This window comes from Patella vulgata, chromosome 5 (genome assembly GCF_932274485.2).
Source record: "Patella vulgata chromosome 5, xgPatVulg1.2, whole genome shotgun sequence".
In the NCBI taxonomy this organism is placed as follows: Eukaryota; Metazoa; Mollusca; class Gastropoda; family Patellidae; genus Patella; species Patella vulgata.
The window spans coordinates 63,477,044-63,496,841 of record NC_065883.2 but is presented as its reverse complement, the minus strand read 5'-3'; the positions used below and the strand labels follow the sequence as shown (position 1 = coordinate 63,496,841).

Genomic DNA, 19,798 nt, shown 5'->3' with positions numbered 1-19,798 from the left:
TTTTCATTTCTACACTTTTACGATTTCTTGCTTAGTTTCCCCCAACTGATCGAAAATCAAACTGAAAAATTTCGATTTGCTTGTACACCACCAGTAATATTTTAATATTGCCTAATTTAAAATATTTATTCACAACAAAACATAGCCCAAGATATATATGGATATAACTACTTCTCTGTTATTTAATAACACATACAGGTCAGGTTTTCAAGTTAATAACAAATATACATCAAGTATACATCAATTAATAGTAGAATAACAATCATAGTAATAAATATACACAAACATAATAACAAAGGATTAGATAATTAATTTGGGATCATTGAATTTTTTAAAACTAAAAAAGACATTAAAGTGTAATTTAAATAAAATCAAACTGTCAAGATTTTGTGGTCGGGATAAAAGATAATGTTGCCTATATCCTGCTCTTGAAATTATATTATCCCTAGCTTAATTATATCCAGGACAAATTGTTTAATACTTCTTTTAAAGGGTCACTGAATTTCAAAAACTAAAATCTTTTAAGGAGATTTAAATGGAACTGTCAAAATTTTATCTCTTAAAAATAATGTTGCTTATATCCTGCTTCTGAGATGATATTATCCCCTCAATACACCCAGGACAAATTATTTTTAACTTTGATCTTTAGGGGTCAGTGAATTTCAATGACCAAGAAGCTAAAAGTGACCAAGAGGATTGGCTAGGATTTCAATGAAATTAAATGAAGGTAGACGACCATATTCAATTTGTTTAGCTAGCTTACCCTCTTCAATGTTATTTAATTACTATACAAAACAAGCGCTACAAATGGTCTCTTAGCTAATCTGTAAGGGATGAGTGAGTCTGTAGAACGTGATGACCACACCAGTTCAAGTGACCAAGGCTCTAATCTGTTCCTTTCATGATGACCAGTTACAACTGGACACACATAATGGATATTTAATGATAGCTTGTCTTCAAGACATTTTACTGGCTTTCTCAGCTTCAAATGAGTCCCTCGATGCCTCCAACATTAAATTTGACTTGTCAGACTTAATTTTCACACTTTATTAAGAATACACTAAGCACTTGCTCAGATTATGATAGGGTGTCATAAAATGATGCCATTTAAACATTTTATTTCCCTTTTAGAAATCAAATTTTCATTAATTCTCTGGCACTGAATCGTTACCCATAATTGAAAAAGAAATGGCAAGTTGGATTTTTTGTTTTCAACAATATTCCTAGCAGCAGTAGGATTTGGGTTTTTTCTGTTAAAGGCTTGTTTTGGTGGAGGATTTAGGCTCTGGTTTCATGGTTAAATGATGCTGGTCATAAATAACGTTAACAGGACCTGATTAAGGGAGAATGCTGTTGTACCTTCGGTAGCCTGCAGTTAAGAATTGTATGTTGGGTTTTCGACCAGAGTCTTATCCATGCCTCTCGTATTACATTTTAATGTTGTTTTCTAGCCCTTATCACAATTTTAATTTGTGTTACCATGGTTACAGAATTGAAGGAAACTGCAAGGGGGAGTAATTTATTGGTGAAGGACACAATATTAATGGCGGTGCCTCCTTGACGACTTCCTATAAGTTTGAAGCTGACACGACTAACGAGTTATCGTATTACATACATAAAACATTTTTCTCTTAGTCCATAGATTTCATTATGGATAAAAGCATATTGAGTAACTTTTTACTAATCTATAATTACTTTGACCAAAGAGCTCATTTTGGAAAAAATTCATTCAAGGTTTCAAAAGAATTTATAATTATTTATTGATTCAGTATCCTATTAATATTATAAAAAAAATTTTGGGGAAAAAAAGCTTTCAACCTATACCACTTTTAAGAAACATTAGAACATGTATCTGAATTGTCTCTTCCAAATGGAATGAATGATGACACTGAAAAGTCTAAAGAAACTATTAAATTTAATGAAATGTTCAACTATTTTTAACCCAGAGGCTGTTACCAATAAAGAAATGAGTTTCTCCCCCTCAGTGACGACTTTTAACTGCTATATTTAGATATAGTAGTGTCAATAGAAGATAAGGTCTTGGGTTCTATCTGTATTACGGTGAAAGATAGGCCATTAATCACTGCCGAGCCAAGCTGCCATAATCTACACACTCTCACCATTCCAAACCAATATTTGTTACCATTAATGACTTCTAGACAGACATTAACTCACTACAACATGGCCAATTATTCTACATTTACTTCTTATGACATTTATAGCTTTTGACAAATTTTCTTGTAAGTGCTGGGGAAATGAAATGGTTAACAAAGAGATTTTTTATTTCTTTTTCTATTATATCATTTTCAAAATTGTTTTCCTTACATATAAAAGACCTATTTATTTTATTGTTTTAATTATTAAATGTCTAAATCTGTTCTACTCTGTGATTATATTCTATCGCTGTGGTTCTCGTAACGGCAGCGGTTACATGTTTGTCTTTGGAACTTCATTTTCTGCTTTCATTAAATATAGAAAGTCATGAAAGCTGTATCATGTCAAAATGTGAAAAATTACCAATTTATTAAAAGAGCTAATTTGGCATAAGAGGGATGCTCTGTTTGAAAAAAACTGGTTAATTGAAATCTCGGCATATAAACATAGAAATAAACAAAAAGTGTGTGTGTTATGATAAGAAGTTATAAGCAGAGTCTCTTAAATGGTTAGTGTTAAGCCTGGGCTTCTTTACAAATGGTTTTATAATGTGTTTTAGGTTCTGCAATGTGTCAGTGAAAACATGCACCATTGAATAATGTCAAATATGATATAATATATGAGTTGACTGTATGTTTATTAGAGAACTACAGGTGTCTAACGAACCTCACCACCAGAAGTCACTCCAGGCCGTCATTACAACCGATAAACTATCTGCATATTACTTACAACACATGACATACTAACTGGTGTATTTATTAATTTGACGCTAATATCGGTTAATTTCCCTGATAGGGTTAATGTTCTACATTAATTTGTTTGATTTGGGAAATTCTCCAGATAAGACCAAAAAGATAAAATTACTCTATCTGGTAGTTCATTGAAATCAGCGTATATATCACTCTGCATTATGGCGGATTAAAACAGTAATACTAAACTTGAGGATTTTAAGAGCGTGCTTTTAAAAAATTACAACTTGAATATTTCTTTTAGAAATAAATTTCCGTATTTAGTTTAGAGAATTATACTGTGTCTTATTAACAAGTTTATGTCTCATGTCATAAGGACTGTTTGACGGAACCATATTAGACATGTAACAATGATGTGGTTTGAGAGAGTATATTATCTATTAGCCCTAAATGTCGGATTATATTTTCGCCACTATGTATTAATATGTATTAATATGTACTGACAGGAAAGTAAAATAGATAATTGACGTGAAAGTCCAGCAGCTATTTTTAACGGAATGAAAGCATGATACAAGTATAACAGGGTACTTGAAGTTGGATAGTGTACAGTCGTAGAAACATAAACCTGTCCTCTCTAATACGCCACCTATAAATCACTTTACCATATTTTATTGTCCTCCAACTCTTGCCTCTACTTATTGTAACAAGCCCTGGGTATTATCTTGTATTAAAAAGTGCAATAAGAAGGATTAAGAAGTGTTGTGTTCTCTGTTTGTATTTTAATACCAATCAACAAAGAAACCAGAAGCACTTGTTGCTCCAAGGTGAAAGCTCTTAATTGTAATCTGTTCAATTGTTTCTTCTCTCCTGATTGCAACATAATACTTTTCTTAATCGGCTTAATAGTCTAGAGCCATTCGCTTGTGCCTTTTGATAGAATAGAGACCTCCGTGATTACTTGATGTCTTTACTACTGTTTGGTTCCAGGGTAGACCATTAATAATCAATGGGATTTTTTGCCTCTACGGAAGTACAAGCCTGAGGGTCAGACAAGCTGGGTAGAGTATAGCACAGAAGAACGCAACCATGGAAAGTAAAAGCTGTTAATTTCCTGCGTGGAAAAATGAATACGAGCAATTATTCAAAATAAAGAGAGGTCGACTTTTAGTTCCTTCCTGTACATGACAAAATGAGAATAAAAAAATAAAACAAAATAATAATTTAAGTCAGTGAATCAGCTGAAGCGTTCATGATAAATGGATTGTTTTCCTATATTTTGCGGTGTATTTTACAATATTGCCCCAGGAAAATATGAGTTTAATGAAAGGGTTAATAAGATTTTGTAACAGTAGAGATCGCTTGCATTATATTACTAGATATTATACAAATTCTCAAATATTAGTTTTCAAAAGAAATGTCAACAATTCCATAGCATTAACAGGTTTTTTTTTATATTATTTTTAACTTTTTGGGTATTTAATATATAAAGGAGTATGCTGGATCAAATTTTTAATTTTTTTTATTAATATTTTTTTTTTTTTTTGGACTGATTGTACACATAGGAAATAATATGCTAGATCAGATATTTAAAACATAAAGAAGTTGACTGATCATACACATAGGAAATAAGTGCTTAGTTTAATGGAAAATGGAAATTTGATGACAAAAAAACAAGGATTTGTATATTGTCTTTTATTATTTATGAGAATGTGGGAGACTATTAAGAACCAGTGGTTTTCTAACTAGATATAATTGATGTTTTAACTGTAAAAGAAGAGAAGACTCCTAGCCTTAGGCGCACCAAGTGCATTACCATTTCAAGTTAAGGAACTGTGACAGTTCATTCAAGCATGGCGACTGATAAAATTGTTATTGAAATTAGTCTTTGAAAATGCTCTGGAACTAAGTTGAATAAGAAGATTAAAAGATTGTTCACATATCAACTGAATTTTAATCCAGAGTTAATGGTATAGAAAAATAAATAAAAAATTGAGAAAATTTTGTATATTAGATATATTTTTATTTCGTTATAGATAAATGTAGGTAATACGATAAATACGACACAGTTTTGTCAAATTATCAAGTTCTGAGTTATTGGTATTTTGGAAGTTTATTTTAAGTTTTGATTTCTTTAAAAGATAATTTGTGTAATAATATGAAAATGCCACAGTTTTGTAAAATTATTGAGTTCTGAGTTATTGGTATGATTGTGGACTATATAATATGAGGGCGTCTATGATTATGTTTAGATTGAAATTGTAACCAGTCATGTGGCCGTGTCAGCATTAGGACACCTGGTGGCCATTAAATATCCTCTCTCATTATACGAGGCCAAATAATTACAATTTACCCATTATACGAAATGAGCAGCAGTCTTGTTTGGTGATAAGGCGGAGAGGATGTACAGGGGTTCTTTTAACTTTCTATCAGCCCAATACTCCCTGATACACAGCCGTAGGAATGATGGACGGACAAAATGGCTCTCTATTCTCCCGAAGGAATGTAGTAATTTCTTCAGTAGATTATTTCGAGATGATTGGTACAAGAAGAGCTATCTGAAAGTAAAGCAATATCTGATGGCACGATGAGCATTATTGGCATTTTCTCCAAAATCACTCGTTAATATTACTCGTCGCTAGTCTGATAGCAAGCGAGGGGTATGAAACTATCATTATGGATAATGTTGGGAGCCATTTTCTCCACATTGAGAATAACTGCATACGTTATTGTCAGGATTATCTTCGGTGTTATCTTAAGTCTCATGATCATGGCATTAAGCTTTTATCATCACAGAATGTAAATTCCTCAACTCACAGCAAATGGGCAACGCCTCGAGCGAATCAGCTGACTTATCATTGTTTATACAAAATCATGTAAACAAAATGACACTATCCTTCTAAATTATGAGAATTTTTATAAATTTTCAAATCGTTCTAGGAAAGGGTTTGGTATTATTATTTTTTTTAGTTGACAAATCTATATGCAATTCCTTGGACACCAGAAATAATGAGCACTGTGGCACTTGAAGCCCATTTCGTCTTTGAATTTTACAGATTTATAGTTGACAGGGATTAGTGTTTTTCACATTACTAAAAATGAGACCCACGACACGAGGGAATTCTGTGTTTTTACTTAAAAGATATTTTGCTGGAGCTTAAGCGCTGAAATCTTTTGTTAATATTCTACTAAGAACATGTAATGGCCACTAAAGTCTTATATATTGAATAAGTAACAACTTTACCAGACTCTTTTGACAGATTAAAAATAATCTGCTGTGATTTGCCTTTTAATAATAGTCTACATAAGTCCTCTACAAAATACTTTCCTTTTCCGTTCATGCTTCTAATTCTGTATTTGTCATTCCTTAGTATTTTAATTTTCTTGATCCCTTATATAACGTATTTAAAAGCTCTGATTATCATTTGAAGGAATTTGAATCCCTTGAAATCAACAATATTGTTAAATTTAAATCCCTAACAGGAATAGCTGTCCAGAAACGGTTCAGTTCCATTTAGTATTTACAAAAATATGATGAATTGAAAGCAGCAATCTCTACAGATCTTATAAATAAGCCATTGCCACTTGTAAGTGTTTGGTAAAATCTTTTGATGGGTATCTTTATTAATCCAATTGAATCCACACCATGAGATTATCTCCTCTTGATATTTTGGTATTTTTTTTTTAATTAAATGTTAAATAATCAATTTGAGTGCATTTTAAGCTATGTAAAATTATAAATTGTCCGAAAAGTTCATCAGTGGAATGTGTGGCTTTGAATGAAAGAATTTTAATCCAAAAAGATAAGAGCATTGTTTCAGAATTGGGTTCGATTTTCTTCGAAAAGCACAAATATCTGTGTTGTGTAGTAAACTGATCAGTTGTATGTAATGGGTGATATATAAGGTATTGTTTCACACTAACATTTATCATGTAAACAATACTATAGTGTTTCAACCTGTCTTTAAAGCTGTCATATTATTCCTCTTCATCTATGACAGGTCATTTAATCTTTCATGATATTCTTTGCTAATCCATCAAATTGGTGGAGCATTACCAAATCTCCATAGACTCTGGAATCAGAAATACAAATTTATTAAATTATACAATTTAATATTTCATTAGCTGGCATGGGATTGAATTTCAATAGTTTTAGGCGCATGGACACTTGGGTGTAAGAAGATATCTGACTCTGTTGTTTCTAAAGTAGGTATTTCAGTTTCCTGGATTTCGATATCGCAGCTAAATGAATCTTTTAACCTGTTTTACAATGGTTGGACATTGTATGGAGAAATCATATAGTTTATATCATTAATTGAATTGGTTAAAGTGAAATATTAGTAGACCTGTAGGAATTGACTTCATCACCCTATTATTTAGTTCTAACGGTTCTTGAGTAATTAGGTAAATGGATTAAACAGATCTCCTGTCAAAAGTCAGCTTTATGCACTAATAGATAATTCATTGATTTCAGAAAACAGAATTTTGGGGAAAATTTATTTTTGTGGTATTTTTTTTTATTTGTATATTTTGATTTTAGTTCAGATGTTTAATTAATTCAGTTTTCAAATTTAATTCATTGGAAAAAATCTTGAAAATGTCTAGATTCATTATAGAAATGAATTTGATTAAAAGGGAGATAACTTAATGATTAAATATAATCGCATTAATGGTACTGTCTTTAGCTAGTTAGTTTCAATTACACCTCTGTCTATTTAGTAGTAGCCTGAAGCTATTTTAATACACCTAAGGGAGACAGATATTTTACTATTGGTTTATTATTACCAGCTGACTCTATGATAATAAACATTCTTTAATTACAGACCCAAATAATCCCACCCACTTCATGTTTCAAAATATTAGGAATATTAAGATTAAAATGATATCATTTGAATGGGGGAAGGTGATATCAGATAAGTGGAGAATAAAACTTATAATTATTTTAAATTTTTCCAATATGAAATTTCACTGAAAATATGATAAATTTCTAACCTTTTAACATTCCTAACAAAAGCAAGAGCTATTTCTAAGAGATTAAGTGTGTATGAAAAAGGAAAAGTTTTTAATTTCACTAATCATAGGTTTGCAGAAAACAAACTGAACCATTTTGTATCCAAGTTCAAAATTTTTAAAGTTGAATGTCTAATAGATTCTAAATGTAGATGTAAGGGATCGTGGCAAAATTTATACATCTCGACTGACTAACCAGCCCATCTGCGCCAACAAAGTAAGAAAATCTTGACATATTAAATAACGGATATTTTGTATCCACAGTGTCTTTCAAACCACACACCAAGTTTCTCAGGATATTCATTTAGAAGTGTTGCGATGGTCCCTAATGTAATGAACAATAATACAAGTTAAAAAAGATGGAAAATCATTTAAGTGAAGGCTTTCACCAGTGGACAGGCCAGAAGTTGGTCTATCTACATTCCTTAATCTCATCAGGCAGTAACCTAATACACATAGACTTATAATGATAGCAAGACAGACTAACAGTCAGACAGAAATATAATACAGATAATAAGAAAGCTGGCCAGTAAAATACCAAAACAAAGTTAACCTACAAACAACTTCAGACAGCTTCTTGTACATGGTCTAGAAATAATATTTACCATTGTATTATGGTAATTGTTTTCTAATTTTTGTAGGAGTACAGTTGGTTGCACAAATTTAATTTTCTGTTCTTTGGGAATACCTGTAAAAAATGTCCTCCTTAATTTTTCTGGAAAAAGACCTATTTAAAAAAAACAAACTAAAGGACTTGGTTATGCTGTTCGAAAGCTTTTGGTTCCAATTTTTTAAGTTTTGAAATTTTAAACTTAACATGTTTCACATGATTCAAGTGCCTATATATTAAGACCCTGAGGAATAGAAAATCGAATAAGTGTGGTCTAAGTAATATTTTATTTTTGCATAACCTCTTAAAACCAAAATTAGAATCAAGGAATATATTTGTATTTAAAGTGATGTAATCCCTCTAATTATTTGATTACATCTGATAAGAAGGAAAGAAAAACAATTTTCTGTGAAATCTGAACAGGAACATTAAAAATCGTCGGGTCAATTGAGGTTAAACTTTATGTATACCCGCACATTAGTTTTTTCTTTATGTACCATTTGTGGGCTAATAAGACAGTCGTTAAGTAAATTTATTGTCTTTATATTGAAAACAAGTGGAAAATTTCAATTTATCTCAACATTTAGCCCAAATAATAAATTCAGCAAGTTAAAACTAATGATGTAATTTTGGGGGTAATTCCAACCGTAAATGAGGGTGAGGAGGTCAGAATTCCAGTCTTTTAATGAGTTTTAGTCAACCCAGTTCTAACCTGACACAAATTGCCAAGCGGCAATCCTATCCTGCCTGGCGCCTTTAATGTGTATCTTGTAATGAATCATGTCTCATTCTGTCTTCTGACATATCGGCAAAAATTCACACAATTCTAATTGCTTTCTAATTTTTACACAGCTTTGGGTTGGGTTTTTTCTTTTATGAAATTCAGCAGTAATTTTCAAATTTCATCTGTTAAGGATATTTTTTGTGTTCTGTGATCAGATTTTGATTTTAAAAACTGTAGATCAACAGTATTGGATATTAGGTGCAAAATAGAATATGTACTCATTATATTCTCTCCAAAAACTTTGAAATCCTGAATGAGTTCTCCATTTTTAAAAAAAAGTTTACTTGATTGATATTATGAAAATTATTTGATATAATAAATTTAAGAAAAAATTAAGTATGTTTTGTTTTGACTATGCTCGAGAGACCCATTAAACTAGTTAAGGACTGTAAAAAGACTGTTTAATTACATATAGCGTCAAAGGCAAGTCCAATTACCTAGAATAAGGTGGTACAAGAACTCAATATGATGGATGACTAGATGTTGTGTACAATCACTCAATACATCATATTCACTATATCCAAGTCTAGTAAATAGCCGGTAGCTATATGATATATCACCCCCTAGAGGATACCCTGCACCGAAACAAACCAAACTCATTCTACACTACTCCCATCCAAATGACCTTTTAAACTACACAAAGGAAAACTTTTGATTACAATTTTATCTTTTCTTGATCCTTTAATTTACTCTAAGAATATGAAGAATTTGAAAGAATCATTTCATCCAAACTTATTCCATCTCATTCCGTTGGACGACGTCAACACTGAGACGAGAGACAACTCTCATGATCGACAAAATCTATTATTATAAGACAGACTACTCAGTGAATTTTTTTTGTCATCATATAATTTATGCAATATCAATGTCCTTATATTCACATCCCCTAAAAAAAACCCAAAACAATTGATATCAAGTTTTGCAATTTTCATGGCTCAACTGACAAGTAACATCATAAAAATGTACAGAGCATGTCTTTGCCGTGTTAAACAACCCGCGTTTTATAGAACTGATTAGAAAGACAGAAAACTGCCATCAAACTTGAAGGGTTTTAGCTGTAAAATGACTATAAAGCAATATGACAAACACCGTTTTAAAGATAAGCATCTTTATAATATGATGCTAAAGGATGATTAGTATGAGAAAGTTGACTTTAAGAATATGTAGTTTCTCCATTAAGATGTAATAAAATATGAACTGGTATTTAAAATATAGAACATTTGTGGTATTGATGGCTGGTTATTATTAGAAGTTTAGATTTGATCATATAGATATAACACATGCAACTCACCATACATCTTCATACGTCATTCAAACATTAACACATTACAGAATACATAAACAATACTGGAAATACTTGTTATAAGTTTATAAAAAGAATAAATTCAATAATTCTTTAAAATGTATTTAAAATTTTATTTGTTTTATTTTTGACAATTGTCTTAATTGTACATATTTTTATTTTCAGGTTTATTAACGCTAGAAGGAGAATCGTGCAACCGATGATCGACCAATCAAATCGAGCAGGCAAGTCACAACTAGTTACAGTCTTCAAAAATAGGAGGCGTAAGTCGTCATCTGCCGATCCTCTCGGCCTCTCACCAGGTAACATTCGAGTCACATGTTCACAGAAAACTACCAACTGGAGAGAGGGAAAGAGACTATGTGACCAATGACCTTTACTGCCTGGTGAAGGTCAAGACATCACAAGGATGACTTACAAATTCTGAAGAAGGAAAAAATTATTTGCATGCCTTTAGCTTGATCCCATCCTAAAAGATTCCTAACCTTTTTCTATTGACATTTTAATTTATTTTTCCAATCAAATTTTAGAACCTTGCACTGCATGATTTTGTTTTGCTTTTCTATTTTTGTTCCTTTATTCATTTTTACTACCCTGCATGTTTCCACCCTTTTATTTGTCTCTTTTCCACATCTTTTCTTCACTCTCTCTTCGGTTTTTACTGAAAATTTAAATGAATATTTTTTATCTTTACTGATCATTAAGCAATATTACTATTTAAACAGAATTAATGAAAAACTTTTTTTTATTATTGTTATAACTGCAGTAATGAAAACTACTAAATATTTTTTTATATCTGATCTAGTAGTGTGTAAAATAAATATTAAATCTGTCGAGTTTATTGTCGACAGTTTTCATCCTCTGCAATCATTAATTCAAGATAGTCATTGATTTTATTTTTATTTAATGATATCTGCTGCATGTCTCTTTCTGCTCGAACTGTTCTAATAGTCTTTTAACATCTCAAATCCCTTTTAGATCAAAAAGTCGTAAGAAATGAATATAAAGGAAATTAACCCAGGATAATTTACAAGTACATAACAATTATTCAAGTTGGGACGTAAATGTGTCAAAATAGTCTAATTGAGTTAGTGAATAATTTAAAACATTATGGTATCCATTTAGACATACATTGTTCTCCCCGTCTCCCAGTGCCGTTTACTTCAAACAAAAATAGATTATCCAATCGTCAGTGTTACTCGTGGCAAGGTTTCGCAGTGACTTGACTCACATGTTCGATGCCATTGACAATTGTCACGAGAAGTAGTCATAGATCAGCAGTCATGCACATAAATATTGTCACAAGTCTTATTGGTTGATTTATATGTGGCCATTGAGCTAAGAATGTTCAGTGGATTGAAGCAATCGTGAGGAAATGTCTCTTTTGTTTAAGAATAAATTATTTTATGTCCATTAGATTTAGAGGTCTTTACCTTCTTGTCTATATAATAGAAGATATAATGGTCTCTTTATTGATTTACTTAGTTACTAAAAGTACAGGCACGCTTTCTGGAATATCAGAGCAGACAACACAACTTATTCAGACTGTTTGTCATTTCTAGAACACCTAATACCACTTCTAGTTTAATGATTTACTTGCTTACTAGAAGTACAGACATCATCCTAGGTTACTGGAAAATCAGAGAAGACGACACAACTTATTCAAGAATATTTATTTTAGAAGTTTACGGATCATGAGTTATCAATTTTGGGGGTTCTTTTGTATGGAATTTAAAAACTATAAAACATGTACTTGTAAAATTATCAAAAGTTTAATTTCCTTTAAAAAGTAGATTAAGTAAAAGAATGCCTTTTAATTTTTGTTTCTTTCTTATTTTAGGACCTGGATCTCATGCTCCCTACAGTCCAGATGGATCCGGAATGGGATATATGGACAACTCTCACATGCAAATGGGTGCGCACAGTATGTATATCTATAATAAAGCATGTCATATGCTGATGAGACAAAATATTTTCATTTATAAAGTAGATAAATTAAAAGTAGATTTGGATAGCGATTTTTAATTTTAAAAAATATCTTTAGTGATTTTGTTTAATTTCATTTCCATTTGATTTTCAGGATTAGGAGGTATTCATAGCGCTGATATGTATGATCCAATGAAAGCTGGTTATTCTCATTTGACAGACAGTTCTCAACGTTACGATCACATGTTAGGTGTCCAGGGCATGCACAGAAGTGATATGTACGGTGGTCCCCCCAGCAGTTCCTATGGTAACATGTCACAGTTTAGTCCACCAGTACATTCTCAAGCTATGCTGATTCCAGGGCATCCTCATCATATGATGATGGGACATGCTGCCGCTGGTATGGGACATGGTATGTCGGCAGCTACTAGTCCTCCGTTACACGCTGGTATGGACATGGGAGGTCACATACAAGACATCCATGCTGGATAATCGAACAATAAAAATATAGACAACTTTATTGGTGTAGCAATTAAAACAAATAAAAAGTAGCCACTTTCAGAAACCATGTCACATTTTCAACAAGATTGATTGTGAGGATAGTGAGGACATTTTCTGTTGTGACAACCAAAAATTAGTGGCCATTACTGACATATTCCAGCCATATGAATCATGTGAAGAAGGTTTCTTCTAGTTGCTAGGAAACAAGTGGCACTATCAGTGATTGACCTCAGTGTTAAAAGGTCAAGGTGATTGGAAGGTGAAGGTCATGGATTGAATGCACAACTATTTGTGTCAGTGGATGATTTTATGTAAGGAATATGATTCCTATAAGCCAAAGACTTTTATAACAGTTATTTTTACTGTTGAATTTTAATGTAATAATAATACTACGTACGTACCAGGACCTAGTCACATGTGACATTAATTATAGTGAATTTGTCTTAATCCTGGTGAAGACTTCTATATATAGACTATGAATATATAAAACTTTATGTTGTCACAGCGAGAGGATGTGGTGTAAATAAAAAAAAACTCGCTGTGTCCGACAAAAAAAGATATACAAGTCCATGGCAAGCCATAAGCTAGCTCCTTACACATAGACTGTTTTGACAGCATGTACATATTATATATATGAAAATGCTGTGTTATTTTATTTTCATAGGTGTATGTTTTCAGTAAAAAAAATACCAACATTGGAACAAAAAAATCTTAGCCAAATTATGTATGTTTTAGCCCTTTTAAGACTCATCATACAAAATGTTTAAAGCTTTATGAAGTCAAATACCTCATTATGATTAAATTTAATGCTTTTATTACGATGCTGTGTTGAAGATTACATTAAGTGTACATGCATTCCAAAATTAATTTATTGAAGTAAAAATCAGTGTTACTGTGTACAGCCGTGTTTTAACATAATGTGTTATGTTTTAACATTATTTGGTACATTTCATGTTATTTATTACAATAACATGGTCACTACCAAACATTATGTGTTATACTGCCAATGGGCAATCGTAATGACCAAAGCAGACTTTGTAAAATAAGAAAGAAGAGCTTTAGTTTTAAAAAATGGTCAGTAGTATTAGGATGTCCTATATGTATTAAGCAGATGGCACAAAGAATATTAGGTTTTATGAATCTTATAAATGGGGAAGATGGGACGGGGGTATTTATATCCATGCTAATCGTAGAAATAAGGTTATCTTTTGTTTGAGTAACATCTCCCAAAATAATGCATTGATCAATGTAAAATTACTTAAAAAAATTAACAAACAACTATTCATGGTTATATATGTTCTACAAAATTCTGTTATCCCAGAATTTGAAAAAATCGAAACTATACATAAAAATGATTATTTGTGCGAAGGAGATTGGAAAATGAGCACAACATTGACAACACCTATTTTGGGGAATGTTAGAATTGGAAATTGAATTCAATGTTTTTACAAATTTCCCACCATATTTCGCATGGATTTTATGTTATTTTTTTCCATGTCAGTTTTTAATGTGAACAAATCTATCATATAATCTAGTCAATGTTTACCAATTATAAATTTGGTAAAAAAACAAAAACACACTCTAAAGCTTTAAATGTATTTCTTTTATTTTTTGTCAAATCACTACAATTTTATGGAATGGCTAAAAACAATTAAGACATTATTATTTAGTAATTATTTTTATTTTAGACAATAATTTACTGAATTTTGAATATTGACTTAGAGAATGGATGATATGCACCTCAACCCAAAACGAGAATTTATTAATGTTTTTATAAATGTGATATTTATTTATTTTTTGAAGTGTAAATCTCAATCGAGGGGAAATAACTCTAGTTATTTTTTTTCCACAACATATCATATTTTACAGATATTAAAAAAACAGGCAAAAAGCTTTAGTTTGATATTTTCCTTGTCTCCAATTAACCTGTTAATTAATTCTATGACAGGTTAACTTAGTGACATGACAAGACATGGTAGAAAATAAATGAATAAGTGTTAAAACATTAAGACATCAATCATGACTCTGTGTAAAAATAGATGACACAGAATGTAGCAAAAGTGCTACCAAATTAAAAAAGAAAGTATTATTCATATATTTAAATCATATTATTTTTGACATTTGTACAAATTTTAATATAGACCATCATTATTCATTTCATATTTTTTGAAACATGAAAAAAAATCTGCTATTTGTTATAATATAGTTATTTGTTAATAATAAACCCGAAAATGTTTCGGGGTTATTTCTTTTTCTTTTTTTTTTTTTAGAAACTGGTGCCCACAAGATGACAATATTATTATTATTATTATTAATATTATTATTATAATATAAGTAGGTCTGCTAACTGTGTGGAATTTGTTGACCACTGCGTGTAGTATCTGTACATTTTGTTTTTGTATTCGGATATTTGAAGCTGGTGGTTGTGGAGTTGTTTTAGAGATGGCAGACGACCAACTGCCACTTTCTGTAACAGAAATGTTCAGTGAATAAAGAAAAATGATAATACTAAAAAAAAGAAGAAAATTTGTTTATTTTTTGTTTATGATCTTTGAAAAGACAATTGGGGGGAATCTTGAATAAATGAGCACCTCAGATAGCAACACATACTTTATTTAATGGAGAGAGAAAAGGCATTTCAATGGAGAGAGAGAGAGAGAGAAATGGGGTTTAACGTCCACTCGACACAAACTAGGTCATTTCGGGACTAACATATGGTTTAATTTTATTTCAATAATTTGCTTGCGCGTAGGGGTCTTTAGCAGTGGGAGGAAACCGGAGGACCCGGAGAAAACCCACGAGGTTGGACATGCGACCCTACTCCTTGCCACATACAACCGGGGATTCGAAACCACGCCAGTCGACTCAATGACAGACTTTATGATACAGCGCGCGCACGCTAACCATTCAGCCATCCAACCCCCCGCATTTCAATGGTGGACAGCTGTAAAATAGTTGCTGACTAGTGCAAATATAAGCTAATTGGTTAGTGTCAGGGTTTGGATTAAAAACATCATACATCAAATTTGGAACGACTGAAATTAGGAAAGAACGTCCCTTTCACGGTGGAAATAAATGTCATTTAATTTGAATATTATAATATTCAAAATCACCTTTACCTCAACTAAATATAGAAACAAGCAAACTGACTGACCTATTTAGAATTAAGTTAGATTGAATTGGACTCCCAAGAAAACCACGGAAATATTTGTACAAATCGAAAATTGATAGTTAAAACATCTATATTTCAGTGACATATTTCCAGATTATTGTCAGATTTTGCATACAATCCACTTTGAACATGCCCAAGGTAACTGCTTAGTCAGTTCATATCATATTGAAAAAATTTTTCGGAAAAAAAAGGAGCCAGAGACAACTAAGCATTACTGCTGCCTATTTAAGAAAATAGGTTTTTAGAATGATTTCTAAAATAAAAACTTGATTGTGGTATCAATCCTGTGACTGAATTAGAGTCTTTTCTGGGATCTGTTGGTTACTTCTCTATGCCAATAAAACCATGTGCAAACAAATTATCAATATAATGAAGTACCTTTACTCTCAAAAATCCTAGTTTTTTCATGGACATTAAATTGGATTACCTATCGTCCTTCTCTGTGATAAGTGGGGTTGGATGGCCGAATGGTTAGCGCGTGCGCACTGTATTATAAGGTCTGTCACTGAGTTAACTGGAGTGGTTTCGATTCCCCGGTTGTACACAAGGAGTAGGGTCGCCTGGCCAACCTCGTGGGTTTTCTCCAGGTCCTCCTGTGTTCCTTACGCACAAGCGAATTATTGAAATAAAATTGAACTATATGTTAGTCTCGAAATGACCTAGTTTGTGTCGAGTGGACGTTAAACCCTCCTCCCCCCTCTCTCTCTCTCTTTCTCTGTGATGATGAAACCGTGGCAGTTAACTCATAGATTTTCAAAGAAATAATTACCTGGGCCCTTATTCACGAAAACGTAAACTAAGATACAATCGAAATTTTAAGAAATACTGCAATTCGATTGGCTGACCAGTAAAATCAATTTGCATATATCCAATGAAGTTGCAGTATTTCTTAAAATTTCTGTTGTAACTTAGTTTCTGTTTTTGTGAATAAGGGCCCAGGTTGATAGAATAGGATGTGCTATTATCCCACTTTACAGGCTTGAATTCTCTTACCCTTTCCAAAGGGCAGTGATAATCGGTGGCTGGGGAACAAGCCGTGCTGCCAGAATGTCCCGAGTTTGTATCCCGGACAGGGCCCAGAAGAACCTGTGGGATTGTTCCCTCTTGCCCAGGTTGGTACAATGCCCAGGTTGGTACAATGGGGTTGTCTAGGAAAGTGTGTCTAGTCGGCGGAAATGTTGCTGTACGACAAAATTCTCCCCGTGCGATTCACATGAAACCATTTTTAGTCCATTGTACCGGTGTATTATATGGAAATCGGGGAATTAGTTAGAATTATCTGGTTCTCTTTTGTAGACCGTTTTATCTCCTTGTATTGATCTCAAAGTAATATATCTTTAAACCACTTCACAAGAAATATTTATCATCATAAAATGACAATAAAAAGTAGATTAATGTGATATAAATATTACTTGACTATTCTAATTCCTTCATGCAGAAATTTGTGCACAAAACTGAAAAAACTCCTAACCAAAAGCTGCGTTTTATGTCCGATAAATTTTAATAAATCGGTTTGGTACCATCTGGAGATCGAAAAGGACGTGGGGAGAGTGACAAGGCCTTCCGAAAAGAACGAGACATTCAAATTCTATTCTTAGCTTTGTACAAAAAGCGCCGGTACAGCCCAATCTGAACATCATTCACGAACAATAACTTACCAAGATCTCCCCAAAGAGTGGGGTCGTCCCAAAACTAAAGCTGCATTATCTTCACCGATTATGTCAGTAATCTGGCATATCTGAATATACCCCGCCCCCCAGCCATCTCGCCGTCCACACACTTATACACGTCTCTGTGTTTGGAGAGTCAGTTGAAATGGAAAGACGATTCTGACGATGACGTGATTTGGTAACTCAGCAATACAACATTTATACTTAAACATGTCTCATATTAAACATACATTATGAAAGAGCTAAATCTGCCTATTTCAGGTCTTTCTTTAAGCCTGAAATGTTATCTAAATTATTAGACATTAATTAACTTATCCAAACCATAATCAACTCTCGATGTCATCGCTAGCCTGCGATGTTTATTGGATTAGGTTCCGATTTGCTGTTAGACTTCCATTCATGATTTAATCATGAAATGGATAATCGAGACTATGTTTTTATCGTACCGACTTTAGTAATGATGATCAAGGCTAGGTCGAAAATTCAATCGCTAAAATCTCGGTTCAGAGTGGATCAATTTGACTGACATTTTCATCAATTCCCTTAACATTATCTAGTTTTTAACTATTATAGTGAGAACTGCCAGCTCTTTATCTAAGCTCCCATAATGTATCTTTAATGTTGTGTTAGAGAAAATAAATAAAAAGGTAAAATTAAGCCTATTGGTGTGCGCAATACGACAACCAAATCGCCGTATTGATATAACACGTTTGCTTTTGCTTGATCCTGAACTGAGAAAATCGGCTCATATTTTGCCTTTCTCCATTTTCGTCTAGTATTTCTATTTTTCTACGCATGGAAGAGTTTCTCATTATTTTTTGGCATTTTGTTCCTTTCTGACGAGTTAGTTACAAATTAAGTTCATTTATCCGTCTTCTCGGCAATGGGTTTATGTTACGCTAGTTAACAATACAACATGAGAATAACGTCTGCAAAAAACACCATTCACCATCTCTTCTGCCGGCAAAATTTTAGATTTGGCGCCAAATATTGTTGTTGTGGATATGTTATGTCTGTAAATGAAATCTACACCAATTGTTAGATATGGTTTTAAAATTCACGCCGCCTTTTATGTTCATAATTAGATAGATCGAAATCATGCTACAATTTGTTAAAATCAGTTGTACACCATCTTTTGACAAATGTATATGATTTTCGACATGACATTAAATTTAATTGATTTATTATAACATCACATCCAGAATATATTTAGAACAGACTATAATTATTTTAAAAAGGAGACAACCAACAATCTATCTTTGAACAAGCGTGTGAAAACCTCAACAATATAAGTGATAAACTCCCGTATTTTTAACTGGTTAATATACCCATCTTAAATAGTATACAAGGGCAATAAAATGTTGGTGTTTACTTGAATTGATTTTGAAACATCTTCGAGCATTATAAATATGTAGAAATGATGCTGACCGATGTCGGTGGACTCAAATTACATCAGCAAAACATACATAACATGTTGGAAATATACCGGGCTATCAACCATCCAAATATTCAATCAAAATAGCTCAGGATATAGTCAAACACTTCTGACGAAACGGTAAACACCAAAATGTTTTGCCATATGGATATCTTACATGTAACATTGTAGGTCAGTGAATTAGGACAATGTAGGCCTGTAGGACCAGATTAAGCTTGTATGGGACCCCTGTCTGAAAATGTAATAGAGGCCCTTGTATCAGCAGTGGAAAGGGGGTATATTCTAGTTACGGTCCGTCACACTCACACAAATGTCAGAAGATAAATAGATTTATTTGGCAAAAACATATACAAGTTTCAGTTTCATATGACAAAATTATTTATATAAAATAAACATTTTTCAATATTAATTTGGGGAACCGTTTAATCCGGCTTACAAACGATATCATTTTTAATTGTCAACAGTAAGGCTTCTTTATAGCAGGACAAGATGCTATGGTTTGAAATAAGACAGAATAATATATTATGAAGTTGAAAAATAATTTCTT

At 32.3% G+C, this 19,798-nt stretch overlaps 1 protein-coding gene across 4 annotated transcripts in view; it reads left to right on the top strand.

The window, feature by feature from the left end:
- Window positions 1-15,500, top strand: part of LOC126820566 (homeobox protein Meis1) — a 97,452-nt gene extending 81,952 nt beyond the window's left edge. For 3 of the 4 annotated variants that reach the window (XM_050548600.2, XM_050548602.2, XM_050548601.2), the window contains exons 11-13: window positions 10,713-10,771; window positions 12,388-12,471; window positions 12,628-15,500. In XM_050548600.2, coding sequence (XP_050404557.1) covers window positions 10,713-10,771; window positions 12,388-12,471; window positions 12,628-12,965 — 481 coding nt within the window. In that variant the 3' untranslated portion in view covers window positions 12,966-15,500. The remainder of the gene's footprint in view (window positions 1-10,712; window positions 10,772-12,387; window positions 12,472-12,627) is intronic. The other variant, XM_050548603.2, reaches the window with a different exon arrangement.
- Window positions 15,501-19,798: the final 4,298 nt, after the last annotated feature.